Source organism: Dipodomys merriami, unplaced genomic scaffold, assembly GCF_024711535.1.
Source record: "Dipodomys merriami isolate MVZ:Mamm:240054 unplaced genomic scaffold, mDipMer1.0.p SCAF_94, whole genome shotgun sequence".
In the NCBI taxonomy this organism is placed as follows: domain Eukaryota; kingdom Metazoa; phylum Chordata; class Mammalia; order Rodentia; family Heteromyidae; genus Dipodomys; species Dipodomys merriami.
In genome coordinates this window covers 1,044,731-1,059,135 of record NW_027206557.1, presented here as the reverse complement: position 1 = coordinate 1,059,135, position 14,405 = coordinate 1,044,731, and the positions used below count along the sequence as shown (strand labels likewise).

At 42.5% G+C, this 14,405-nt stretch overlaps 1 protein-coding gene across 8 annotated transcripts in view; it reads right to left on the bottom strand.

Moving 5' to 3' along the window:
• Elmo1 (engulfment and cell motility 1) overlaps window positions 1-14,405 on the bottom strand; it is a 444,820-nt gene that overhangs the window by 289,503 nt on the left and 140,912 nt on the right. For 6 of the 8 annotated variants that reach the window (XM_070014214.1, XM_070014220.1, XM_070014216.1 and 3 more), the window contains exons 8-9: window positions 9,235-9,270; window positions 3,509-3,608 (exon numbers count right to left, since the gene is read on the bottom strand). The exons of 1 other annotated variant lie outside the window; for it this stretch is intronic. In XM_070014214.1, coding sequence (XP_069870315.1) covers window positions 3,509-3,608; window positions 9,235-9,270 — 136 coding nt within the window. Of the gene's footprint in view, window positions 1-3,508; window positions 3,609-9,234; window positions 9,271-14,405 lie in introns of those variants that run through there. One more of the 8 variants, XM_070014222.1, reaches the window with a different exon arrangement.

Below are 14,405 nucleotides of genomic sequence, written 5' to 3'. Positions count from 1 at the left end.
GATTTTAAATCATCTGGCTGAGGTTCATAAATCTCTCCAAGTTTTAGAAGACAAAATACTGAAGCCCAATGGCTAAATGTTGTCTAGGCAGTGAAATCATCTGATTTTCCCAGCAAGCCAAAGGCCTCCTCAAAACAAAGGCCTCAGGGGAATACATACGAAACTTCCCTTCCAAGAGAAGGCACTAGGGCCATGCTTGGCTAGAGGAAAATCAACTCAGAACACAGGAAGTCTTCTTTATTTTCTCTTCAGGCCTTCCTTCTTCTAAGTAGCCAAGTCATTAAAAAGCAACTCCATAGCAGGGTACCAGTTGCTCACTCCTACAATCCTAACTATTCAGGAGGCTGAGATTTGAGGATCATAGTTTAGAGCCAGGCCTAGCAGGAAAGTCTGTGAGACTCTTATCTCTACTAAACTACCAGAGAAAGAAAAGAAAAGAAAAGAGGAAAAGAAGGGAAAAGAAGGGAAGGGAAGGGAAGGGAGAAAGAAAGAAAGAAAGAAAGAAGGGAGGGAGGGAGGGAGGGAGGACAGAAAGACAGACAGTCAGACAGAAAGAAAGAAAGAAAGAAAGAAAGAAAGAAAGAAAGAAAGAAAGAAAGAAAGAAAGAAAGAAAGAAGGAAAGAAAGAAGGAAAGAAAGGAGGGAGGGAGGACAGAAAGAAAGAAAGAAAGAAAGAAAGAAAGAAAGAAAGAAAGAAAGAAAGAAAGAAAGAAAGAAAGAAGGAAAGAAAGAAAGGAGGGAGGGAGGACAGAAAGAAAGAAAGAAAGAAAGAAAGAAAGAAAGAAAGAAAGAAAGAAAGAAAGAAAGAAAGAAAGAAAGAAAGAAAGAAAGAAGGGAGGGAGGGAGGGAGGGAGGGAGGACAGAAAGACAGACAGACAGACAGAAAGAAAGAAAGAAAGAAAGAAAGAAAGAAAGAAAGAAAGAAAGAAAGAAAGAAGAAAGAAAGAGAAAGAAAGAAAAGAAAGAAAGAAAGAAAGGAGGGAGGGAGGGAGGACAGAAAGAAAGAAAGAAAGAAAGAAAGAAAGAAAGAAAGAAAGAAAGAAAGAAAGAAAGAAAGAAAGAAAGAAAGAAAGAAAGAAAGAAAGAAAGAAAGAAAGAAAGAAAGAAAGAAAGAAAGAAAGAAAGAAAGAAAGAAAGAAAGAAAGAAAGAAAGAAAGAAAGAAAGGAAGGAAGGAAGGAAGGAAGGAAGAAAGAAAGGAAAGAAAGAAGGGAGGGAGAGAGGGAGGGAGGGAGGGAGGCAGGCAGGCAGGCAGGGAGGCAGGCAGGCAGGCTGGCTGGCTGGCTGGAAGTGGAGCTGTGGCTCAAGTGGTAGAATACTAGCCTTGAGGGGAAAAAAACTCAGGGACAGAGCCCAGGCTCTGAATTTAGGCCCCAGGACTAGCACAGAAAACAACAACAACAAAACAAAACAAAAAAAAGCTACAATATACTAGCATCAAGGGCTTGCATGTTCCATGGCATTTAGGAAATAGTGTTAGTTCTTGCAGCTACAATTGGTAAACTCAAATCTAAATGCACACATAACAAAGAGAACAGACATGGAGAGAGGGCTGGCAAGGAGAACAATATTTCTCCAAAGTACTCTGAACTTGGCATCGATCAGAAGCCAACTCAAGATCACAGAGAGAAGCACCTTTTTTTTTTTTTTTTTTTTTTTTTTTTTAAATTGTATTTTATTTTATTTGACAACATACTGTACAGAGGGGCTACAATTACATGGGCAGGATAATGCATACATGAGAAGCACCTTTTGTCAGTGCTTTTCCTAATTATTTTTGTCGAGATAAAGCTCCATTTAAAACATAGAGGCCAGCACAAATCTGGGGCTGTCAGGATGCTGAATATGGTCCAGCTAATGAATAAAAAGTGAACCTTACCAAAACACTGTAAGTAATTTTCTAGTGACTAATTTTCAAAGTCATATAAGAGACTTTTTTTGTAAGTGGCAAGGCAAAGGAAATGAGGAAACAGGAACAAGTTGCTTTTAAAAAAATATATCCAATTTTTAAATTTAGTTTGCTTCCTGAGAATTAAAGTGGATTTCTGAAAATTTCAGTAAAGGCAAACCATTTTCATTAGAAAATGGAACAGCTGCCATGCTCTCCCATCATTTGAAGAAACCCAGCTCTCAAGTGAAGTTTTTGACTTGACACATTCCCATCTCTGCCCATTCTTCTACCTGATTCCTTTGGAAAGAAGAGCCAGTCAAAAATGCCCCTCAGTAGATGAATGGATCAAGAAAATGTGGTATATATACACAATGGAATTCTATGCCTCCATCAGAAAGAATGACATCGCCCCATTTGTTAGGGAAAGACTTGGAAAAAATTATATTAAGAAGTAAGCCAGCCCCAAAGAAATATAGGTCCCATGGTTCCCCTTATTTGCAATAGCTACTATATATCTGGGACAAGCAGAAAAGGTCAGATAAGATGATGTTAAGCAAAATGAACCCCAAGATAGAGACACAACTGGTTTTTTTCTTCCTTGCTAGTGTTTCTAACGTATTTATAAGGTACCATATGATTTTTTTTGTTTCTTTGTATGTCCCTCCCCCACGGTATAACTCTTGTTTTCACTGTGTTTGGTGTTGGTATAATTTGGGGAGGTGAGGGGAAAAAACAAATTGTTTAAATAGGGATACAGATTGACCCGTTGCAACAATGAGATGTTCAAGATGCTATGTCAAGAAACAAACTACAATTTACACTGAGGAGGTGGGAGGGAAGGGATGGTAGGGGGAAAACAAAGGAGGAGGCAACAATGCTGGATAAGAAATGTACTCATTACCTTGCTCATGTACTATAACCCCTTCGTACAGTATTTTCACAATAAAAAAAACTGTAAAAAAAAAGAAAAAAGAAAGAAAGAAAACTTGCCAGTCTGGCACAGCGTGAAGTGCCTTACATTCTTTCTGACGTCAATGTATACTCAAGAAAAATGCTAATTGTTATCATTAGGAATAAAGTTTATCTTAAATGAGGGGGGGAAAAAAGTGGTTAACACCTGAAATCTTTCTTACACCAAGACCATGAGTCAGCAGGAAGGACCCTACCTAAGACACCTGAAGCAGACCCTCAGCCTCCTCAGTTCCTCATTAAGCCCATGAGTGCTGGGCATCAGCTTCCTCTGCCTCTTTCCCTGTCGCTGAGCATGGGGTTGGGGATGGATAGTGAAGATGGCATCTCGGCCAAGTTCTTGAGTTCTGAAGCCATGCGTAGCGCATCCGAAGACACTGTGTCCTTAGCAACAACACAGTTTCCCTTAACTCTGGGTTCTCATCCACACAACATTTTATGTTCTCTGCAGGGACAAAAGGTCACTTTCACCCAGAATGTTCAGAGCCCCACATTTATAGGCCTAGTTAAAACACACCCATGCACACACACACACACCCCTATCTTTTAACATAACCCAAGGAAACAATGATAAAATAATCCTCAAAGCAGAGAATGGTACCCGTGAAAGGAGGGAGTGATGGGAGCCTAGGAAAGCAGTTTGCATTTACCTTCTTAATGAACGCCACCGAAAACGTGTCCCAAGACACGATGCCATGATCCATGAGCTCTACAAAGGCCGTCAATGTGAAGGACAGCATGTCCCCAAAGCTGTAAAACATGGGGGGGGGGGGACACACAGAGTCAATGCTGGGCAATGGGGAAAGTGCACAAGTGAGCCAGCTTTAGGAAGCAGACCCAGACCTCTGGACAAGCAGCTGGGCAGTCAGACCCACTCCACTGGACAGCAGCTGGGCAGAGTCAACAGCTCAAGTGCCAGGCTGGCAACAAACAGGACAGGAAGGGACAGGTGCTTGCCATCAGCCAGGGAGCTGAGAAACATGGAGCAATTCACTTGCCCTCTCTGAGCCTCTGTACTCTCAGCTAGGAAGTAAATAATGGCTCTTTATGGCAAGTCTTTAGGTAGCACACTCAATAAAGTTGGTAGCATATCAGTATTCAGTATGGAGCATCTCAGTCAGTGAAAGTTCCTAAATGCTCCCTTTATAAGCCAGAAGAATCAAGAGGGATAATCCAAAATGATTCAATTAGCATAACAGCCCTTAGGTAAGGATTCAGAGCCTCTGTATATAACTTTAACAAAAATGGCGTAAGCATGATAAATAAACATATTCACCTTGATGTTACAATGGTCAGCATCCTGTCCTGAGTTAATGGGTTTCAGGGACTATCTATGATGATTATATTATGATTCCATATACTGGGTTTGCTCATCCCATCATTCATTAGGGGGGTCTGATATGTGGTTTATAGATTCAGAGCAATTAGGGGATACTATGGTCTGTGTCAATCACAAAGTCCTGCGTGTTCAAGGTGCAACTCTGGTGAGAGGCAATGGAAACTGTAGGAGGTGGGCCTAGTAGGAAATCTTTAGTTAACTGGGGGTGTGTCCTTGCATAGGTCTTAGAATCACTCTTCTTATCTTTCTGGCCATGGAGTAAGGGCTTTCAGTCCATCATAATGAGCTGCCTACACAAAGCAACAGGGCCAGCCCATCATAGGCTAACACCTCTAAAATGTGAGCCACAATAAATCACCTCTGGTTGTAAGTTAACCTAGTCATGTACTGACTATAGTGATGGAAAGTTGCCTATGACCAGAGGGTGGGGAGGCAGGGGAGGGATGTTGAGGAGGAAGAAGAGCCATCTTTGTAAAATACCTTCATCAGAGGTTCATCCTAGGTTCTGACAATTTCAAAACCATTCTTAGTCATTTATACATCTCAGAAATTTTCACTCTTATCATAAATTTTCATCATCATCATCATCATCATCATCATCATCATCATCATCATCATCATCATCATCTATAGTAATTCCAAACCATCAAGAATCTCTCTACCAGCAGATAGAATTATAGGATTTCTATACTACATTATACAATAATACAGATTCCTACACTCAGTTACTTTTTTTTGTTGTTGGTGGTGGTCATGGGGCTTGAACTCTGGGCTTGGGCGTTGTCCCTCAGCTCTTCAGCTCAAGGCGAGCCCTCTACCACTTGAGCTACAGCGCCACTTCTGATTTTCTAGTGGTTTATTAGAGATAGGAGTCTCGAGGTCTTTCCTGCCCTGGCTGGCTTTGAACTGCAATCCTCAGATCTCAGCCTCCTGAGTAGCTAGGATTACAAGCATGAGCCACCGGCACCCAGCAGTTACTTTTTTTAAAATGAAGTTGGACATTACAATTTTTTTTTTGGGGGGGGGGGTCCGGTCATGGGGCCTGAACCCTGGGCCTGGGCACTGTCCCTCAGCTCTTCAGCTCAAGGCTAGCACTCTACCACTTGAGCCACAGTGCCACTTCCGGCTTTTTTCTTTTTGCTTATGTGGTGCTGAGGAATCGAACCCAAGGCCTCAGGCAAGCAAGGCAAGTGCTCTACCACTGAGCCACCTTCCCAGCCTGGTCATTACAATTTTTAATCTAGAGGATCAGACATCCCATTATTGCTATATCACAAAGTCTGCTAACAGATTCAGATTTGGATTTAGGTTTATATTTCTTTTAAAAAATAGCTTCACAGTATTCCTTCCTGCTATTCTTCTACTCAGCCCAGTCTCAAAATAAAATGATTTTTGAAATTCTGCTCTATTTCAAAGGTCATGATACTGGCAGAAGCCCATTCAAGGGGAGATGACTCTCAGAGGAGGACCGTGATTCAGAGACCAGAGGGGAGGATACACACTGGACAGACATGGCTATGTGGTGATCTCTGGAGCCACACATAGGGGCCCCCACATCAAGCTCTAAGTGAATTCTCCAACACTACAGTCTCCCCATTTATGAGGATGATGATCGTGGTGGTGAGGACAATAGTGATCTTCATTCAGAAAGAAAAAGACTGGAGAAGAAAATGAGCTAGCCTAGTCCTGGGATCAGGAACAGTATGTAGCAAGTGCTAAGTTAACAGCCATGTGCCTATTACCTGGGACCGCGGCATACTAGTAGCATTGTGGATGCAGGAAGCTCCTGGTTTTCAAACGTTTTGCCATCAATGTGGAAAAAGTCGAGAGGGAGAAAACATACAAGGGAGAAAAGTACATGGAAAAGCCAGATGGAAAAAACAGATGGAAAAGCAGCTCATGTCTCTGGCTTCCTGCACACAGGCAGTCCCAATCTCACAGGGGCCCTAGGTGGCACCAGAGGCCAGGCCTCAAAGACAAGCTCCCAACAGGAAACTAAAATGACGGAGAGAACAAATAACTAGACAGCAAGGTGGATGATGACTCAAAACAGTAGCAAGAAAGGTTAAATAAAAGTTCCAGGATAATCCACTCTACAAAGGATGAGTTATAAGAGAACAAGTGTTAGAGTGCAAAAATAACAGAAACTGCCTTAGGAAAAATAAGATAATAAATGCAATTAGTAAGACTGGGCAGGAGTCAGTATTACAGTACTGTGAAAACATTATTACATAATAATGTATTAGTAGCAATAAATACTTTGTTAACTTACACACGAAGAGAAAAACAATCACATAATAATGAATAGTTGGCATTTGCTCATATCTGACATAATAAGATTCGAAATGCTACAGGTTCTTCACATACCTGCCACAGACTCCACTCAGACCAAGATCTTTGCCTTGGTGTCAGCGGTTAGAGACAGCAGTTAGAGAACCAGGAGAGAACAGAAAGAAAAGGAATGAGCCCACAACTGGGCTCAAGCTGGTCTTCTGTTTTGTTTTATTGACAGCACTGGGGTTTGAGCTCAGGGCTTTGCACTCCACCATTTGAGCCACATACCTAGCCCTTTATGCTATCGTCATGTTTCAAACAGGGTCTCACATTTATGCCCAGGCTGGCTGGGATGACAAACTTTCTGTTCATGTTTCCCATTGTACCTTTGATGACATCACCATACCCAGGTTTTCATTGGCTAAAAAGGAGTACAGAGAACTTTTTGACCACAGTAGCCCCCAAAAATCACAATCCTCCCGATTTCATCCTCTTGAGTAGCTCCGATTACAGACATGAGCTACTGTGCCTGGCTCAAATGCTTCTTGACATTCCCAGTTAGCCACCTGGCCTGGGACTACAAATAAACTTGTGTCCAGATATTAGTCTTCTGTAGCTACTTTAAGAGCAAATGTCTTCCCTCTAATTATCTGAAAGCAAATGTCTCTACTTCTTACCTACCTGCTCAATGAAAGGCTAATCTAAATGGCCAGAAGGAGCCCATCTGAGGACAATCTGCCCTAAAGAAATCCAGTTTGTCTATAGACTCTCCAGGCAGGCTTTAAGGACCTTTGGGGGTAGGATGGAAAGTAGGAAGAACGTCATGTGTTTTCCAGATCTCCAAGTGGTGTTAGGGATCAGGATACCCTCTCTATGGCTATCAAGGAAGTGAAACACTGTTTCAGAGATGGCAGGGAAGGCTCTCCATACTTACAGTGGTCCATTTCTGTGAGTGATTAACAAGTGGGAGAAAGGGCATTTCATGTCACTCACCCACTGAGGAGGTCACAGGAAGTGACCTGGTCCACTCAGTAATGTGAGAGATAGATAGACAGATGGGACATATTGACGAAAGAAGACAGGGACAGAGAAAGAACTGATCCAAGATAGAAATGATAGAAAATAGATTTGTGGATGATAAAAGATAGATGTTACATAGATACATAGATGATAGGTATACATAAACAATAACTAGAATTATATGACTTCCTATAAAATACATACATATGCATATAAGACACAAAATACATTCAATATAAAAATATGTAAAATGTTCATATACTACATAATAAAATGCATAATACACATATGTGTGATAGAACATTATATAATACACTGTATGTAGTTCTCTATGTTAAACATCTATTTCCCTGGAATAAGGTATGTTTTTCCTAAGGAAGAGTTTTTCAGACTTCAACTTCAAACCTTCAGCAACAAGAAAATGATGGCATGTTCAAATATGGTTACATTTCAAAAGAAAGGCCCTTTTTCAAATAAGGTGACTGGAAGAGCTGTCCTGGAACCCTCACATCCGGGTATCCATCTCCACTTCCAGAGAGGAGAGATTCAGACTCCCAGGAGAGAAGGCAGAAGCCAGCTTCCGACCTCCACACTCCATCTGTATAGGACACCATGCTTGGAAAGCACTATAAAAGAAAAGCAAGCACTTGGCACATTCTGGAACATTTTTATTTACTGGGTTTATTTGTTTTTATTATGTGCTAGGCTAAAGACTTTTACAGTAGTGACTGCCACAAAGGGAAGCGTCTGCAAACTTTACATACTGGGCCACCGTCTCTGTCACAGCCAGCCATACACCATGTGTGCTGCAATGACTCAATGAAATGTTTCTCAACTTACTAGGGATCATCTTCCTTCCAGAAAAATCCAGCCAGTCTCAAAACAAGCATCTAAATTTATGCTGCCAACTTTTTCAGAGCAGAGTGCATCCCAATGTTTCCATGGAATGATCTACCCAATACAGACTGGAGAAAAGAAAGGAAAGGCAATTTTTAAAGCTACCCTACAGGCTCATGCCTGTAATACTAGCACTCACTAAGCTGAGATATGAGGATCACGGTTCAAAGCCAGCCCTGGCAGACAAATCTATGAGGCTTTTATCCCCAATTAACAAATAAAAAGCTAGAAATGAAGGTGTGCCTCAAGCAGTGAAGGACTAGCTATGAGCAAGGAAGCTAAGCAACAGCATAAGGTCCTAAGTTCAAACTCAAGTAGCAACACAAAAGAAGGAGGAAGAGCACATGGAAGAGGAGAATTATCAGGAGTGGAATCAGCATACAAGTGATCTAGAACAAATATTTTTCAATCTATGCATCAGTCTCAAATACTTTTTAGATGTAGTGCTTTTCCTTCTTTCTGAGTCACTGATAAAAACCAAAGCCTTCAATCTCTGAACATCACATAAGCCACAAAAGAAGAAAGCTCGGCTTAAAGTCATATACAAAACTCTACCCAGAAGTGCTATAGGGGAAGGGAAGAGGGAGGAAAGCCTGTGTAATCATTTAGTGGTAACCAACAATAAAAACTCTCTGCCACGAGGGAAAAAAACAAACAAACAAGGAAGTAGATTCATTTTTTTAAAAAAAACTGTTTATAAGAACATCGAACAAAAAGGAAAAAAGTAACTTACTCAAAATATGTAAATGCATAGTTATAAAGTAAGCCAGAGGACAGGTTTTAATTATGCAGACAGGAAAAAAGGAAGTATTAAGATTATAACATAATTTGATCATATATTCTTACCAAGGCTTCATAATCTTCTGCAATTTCTGGTATCGTCTGTAAAATTTAAAAACAACCATGAGGAGCATGTTTAAAAGCAGTGATAGTCAATTCATACAAACATGTATCTGGAAGAAAACTCAGGATTAGAACCAGGAGGGCCAAACTGCTCCTCAGCCACTCAGTGCATTTCAATACATCATTCAAAGGGATAAATGGGCATTAAATCATGATAGGAAGCAACAAAAACACAAGGAACAAACTAATTACTTACACCAGCCATCACATTTACTTACAAGTAGCTCTATTTGAACCAATCTGGGTTCATGGTTGATGAGGAGAAACCCCCATGGGTAATAAGAAGTCCAAAGGAACAGGACTTAAAACAATGACTGAGTAGCTTTCTCTTGTAATATGCCAGCTGACTGTCTTGGTCTTGTAAGAGAAGGCCCTGCAGTTTGCTAAAATACCTGTTGTACTTATGTGCCACAAATAGGACATAGTGGAAGAGAAATAATCTGAGCCCACAGGTACTAGTGAAAGTCTAGCCAAAGATATAATATGGGTCCAGTTATGAGAAAATGATACAAACCAGTAGGAAGATGTGTATGTTTCAACGGCAAAACTGCAGTATCTGTAACATACCCTCCTGGGTCATCAGATTCTAGTCCCACTGTCTTTGAGCTGTTTTACAATGTATAGGTAGGTAGATGGCAGGCAGGCAGGCAGGCAAGCAGGCAGAAGATGGAAGGGAGGAAGGGAGGAAGGGAGGAAGGGCGGAAGGAAGGAAGGAAGGAAGGAAGGAAGGAAGGAAGGAAGGAAGGAAGGAAGGAAGGAAGGAAGGAAGGAAGGAAGGAAGGAAGGAATCCCTGGCTCCATCCATCCCCTCTGAAAGTGATTTAATTGGCTTCTGCCTGATGATAGAAAAACAGTTTGGCCTCCAATTGCAATTCACCTCCATCTTCTTTCCTCCATATATAGCTTGTAGTCTTTTGATTTTTTTCTTGAAACCATTATAACTTCTGCCTGTAAGGTCAGCTCCTGGATGGCCAGCAGACTCCACCCTCCTCGCAGCAAAGTCTCCACCCAGTACCTGCCCAAAGATGTCAGACCTTACCTGAATACCATGTGCGTGCTGGTGCTGTTCTAACTCGGCTACCTCTTTTTAAAAACCTAACATAAATGGTGCTGTGACTCTGATAAAGGCTTAAAGTCAGGATAGCTGGGATTTCTCTGTTTTTTTCCTCTTTTTTCTTTTTTTTTGTTCTTCCCTTTTGCTCTGAGGAATACCCGCAGTTCTGACGGTCTTTTGCGAACCAGTTTGTCTGCGGCGGAATCAACGCATCGATACCATTGCTGCCTTCACATCCACGTCCACACCACTTCTCTACTCTGGTGAGTGAAACTCTAGAGGGCTCTGGGGGAAGTCGGGACGCCGCTTCTTTCTGGTCAGGTCTCCTTCACTCACCAGACTGACTCTACTCATTTAATGGGGTGCTGCGAATCACGCCTGAGCCGTGAAACCCCTTTGAAATGCCTCCTGCGCTCCCTGGAAAGCCAGAGAGCCTCATTTTTATGCCATTCTCAAAAGCACAGTTTTTGCTACTGCAATGGTAAATGGTCAGAAGTTTAATTTCAGGCTCTTTGCTCTCTCTCTGCCATTCATGGGCAACTTTCTACCCTTTTTTTCTACAGCTTTTTGGCTTGTGCCTTGAAGAGTGCGATGCAGGCTGGGTCCCAGGGACCCCCCTCTAGGTTCCCTCTCAAAGGCTAGCCATTGTACGCTTGGTCTATTTGTTCAGGCTTTCTTTGCATTGTTTCAGAGATTCGCCATCTTGAATTCGCCATCTTGGCCACGTGGTGGGTTAAGAGTTTGGCCCCATCTGACCCTTAACCTTCCACTAAGTTTACTACTCCATCTATTCTAAGGTGCCTTGCTAACAAGTTGCTGTTTTCACAGGCCCTAGTAACTGAGGCCCAACCATCTGATGTGCTTTGTTAGCAAAGATGTCTAAATGTTGTCAAAATTTTAGGTTTTGAGTTTTGCCTTTTTTGTTTTGTGTTGTGTATTCTACTACTGACTACATGGTTCTAAAATACTGGGCATATCTGTGCTAAAATTTTCATCACATCTAATGAGTTTTGTCATTTCAAAATATTTGTTGGTCAATTCTTGATAAGAACCAGGTAAGCTCTACTTAATCTACTTGATCTCCTTGTTGCTTTAATTGGAAATAATAAAGGGCTTTTGTGGCAGATTTCAGTTCAAAGCCAGCTCGGGCTAAAAAATCCCTAATACTCCATCTCCCAGCTAAACTCTGCAAGTGGTACTATAACTCAGTGTGGTAGAGTGCTAGCCTTGAGCAGAAGTGCTCAGGGACAGTGCCCAGGCCTTGAGTTCAAATCTTGAATACCAACTGGGACAAGCCATCCCAGCAACGAGAACCTAGACTCAGCCAGTCTAGGGAACAAGGGAACGTGGAAAGGAGTAAGAGGAGATGATGTCACATCAGCTACTTTGTGCCTGCCCTTTCAAAATTAACCTGAGCCGGGAGGTCAGTAGAAGTAAGAAGCCTGCCCATCCAATGTCTATACCTGTCTACCTATTAACTGAACAGGAATTTATATTCTTGCCTTTGTCACCTGACTTCTCTACCTAGTCGCCAGATGTCAGAAGTAACTAGGGACATTTCTACCAACATTTTCAGCCCCAAGTCCTTCCTCTTGCCATTTATTTGCTCTCTAGTATTTTTTTTCCAGCCCCTCAATGCTCATGAGACTTCTCCAGATTTCATCTAAGGACTCACGCCACCAAGGGACAGCTGCTGCTCACTGCCTTCTCTGGGAGGAGACCAAATTCCAGCCTTTTACCCCTATTGTCGACGCCCCTTGTCAGCAGGAAGTAGCCAGAGAGAATCCTCGCCCTATTTCATGATTATTAAAAGGCTGGAATGTAAGGTCAGCTCCTGGATGGCCAGCAGACTCCACCCTCCTCGCAGCAAAGTCTCCACCCAGTACCTGCGTTACCTAGGCAACTGGGACACCTGGAAGAGGTCACATCTGCATCCACTGAGGTCACATCTGAATCTGATGTGGCCACACCTTTCCCCGCCCATACCCTACATAAGGCCTAACCCAGGCCCAGACGCTCTCTTGCTCTTGCTCTTGCTCTCTTGCTCTTGCTGCTCTTTTCTTGCTCTCTCTATTCTATTCTAGCTCACTCTCTGTTCTTTTCTTGCTCTCTCTCTTTCCCAGCCATGTGGAGTGCCAACCTTGCCTGGTCCCAGCAGGTCTACCCCTTACCTGAATACCACGTGAGTGCTACTGTTCTTACCCCTCTCTCTGCTCTTTTCTGGCTCTTTTCTCTCTCTTTCCTCTCTTCCCAGCTCTCTCTCATTCCCAGGCCTTTCCCAGCCACGTGGAGTGCCAACCTTGCCTGGTCCCAGCAGGTCTACTGAATAAACCTACCCCTTACCTGAATACCATGTGCGTGCTGGTGCTGTTCTAACTCGGCTACCTCTTTTTAAAAACCTAACACTGCCTAGTTCTCTCATTTCAAATAGCTAAATTCTTTTAACACATGTTCATATGTGTATCTGTATTTTCTCTGGAAATAATCTTTAACTAATTATCTTTTAATAAACCCAGTTAAAAGATATTCTACTTGCCCAGCACCAATGGCTCATGCCTGTAATCCTAGCTACTCAGGAGGCTGAGATATGAGGAATATGGGCCCAGGCCACTCAGAAATGGTACTGTGGCTAAAGTGGAAAAGGGCTAGCCTTGAACAAAAATTAAATAAAGTTCAAGGATAGCATCCAGGCCCTGAGTTCAAACCCCACAATTGTCACCAAATAGACAGACAGACAGACAGACAGACAGACAGACAGACAGACAGACAGACAGACAGACAAATAATCTACTAAACTGCTAACTTAGGGTCTTAAAAAAATGCCCAAGTCATCCAAGAAAGAAACAACTATGAAAGAGTTTCAGACTGGGAGACTGAACTATTGGGGGGAGTTAGACCATAAGATGCACCCAGGACAACTTGTACAACTTGAGTGGGGACTAGAGACATGCCTCAAGTGGTAGAACACCATCCTGTGAGTGAAAACTTGAGTGGAATCTTCAGGTGAAAGACACCTTGGAGTTCCCCACTCTGTTCCTGTGAATTTTCCTTAGGTTTGAAACTTCCGTTTCCACACATAATATCAAGACAGGATTGCAAAGATATGCTCTGCCTTGAGACCAGAGCATCCATGGGGTCCTATGTGTTCATGTCCTCTGGAGACCAGTGCAGACAGCAAACCACCTGACTGTGGGCAGGCAAGCCTAGGGAAAGAACGCTGAAACCAACACCTTCTCTAGTCATGCCCCACTCCTACCTCTTTCCAAGCCCCTACTATGGCAGTTTAATCTTGAGGGTGATTAGTGCTCAGTTGATAGCTGGGATTTTTCCCTAGTGGTAGGGAAACCTTCGGACAGTTCCAACCAAGATGAAGCCACCTGTGCAGCAGATCCTTGTGCATCCTTAGCCTCACCTTTGCCCAAAAAACTCCTATGCAGGGCTTCTTGCACATGTCCTGCATCTTATACATGTGCTTAAAACTACGGGATGACAGCTGTGTGCATGCGCAGATCCCATCGACCAGTGTGGTGAGTCACTGTTGCTCATTTCCCTAAGATCAGCCCACTGTACATACAGAGAACTCCCGGACACTCTCCAAATCCTGGAAAGCTAAGCACATGTTGCCTCTTAAAGGAGCACAGAATACAAGCCTGCTTGCTATTTCCCTCAATGCTGTGTTTTCTGTATTACATTCTTCCTTGCTCTGCAACTTTTACTTATGTGTGTTTGTGTGCACCGCACACATGGGGGCATGTCCATGCAACATGTGTCATTCAATTCTTTGTTTTAGACACCAAGAATCACTCCGGGATTTTCACTTCTCCCCCTCCCCCAATAACATGTTTTCCCACATTCCCAAACCCTACATCCTTGCTGTGACTTCAGAAAAAGTTCTGTTGTGGCATGTGTTCCCCTAAATAAAACCCTTTCTGTTCCCTCTCCCTCTCTCTGTCTCTTTCCAAGTACAGTTTATGTTTTTAAGAAAACAAAGAAATGTGAGCAGAAAATCTGCAGCTGGTAGAAAGGCTAAGGTTTCCCAGAGGTCAAAAATGTCTTGCTC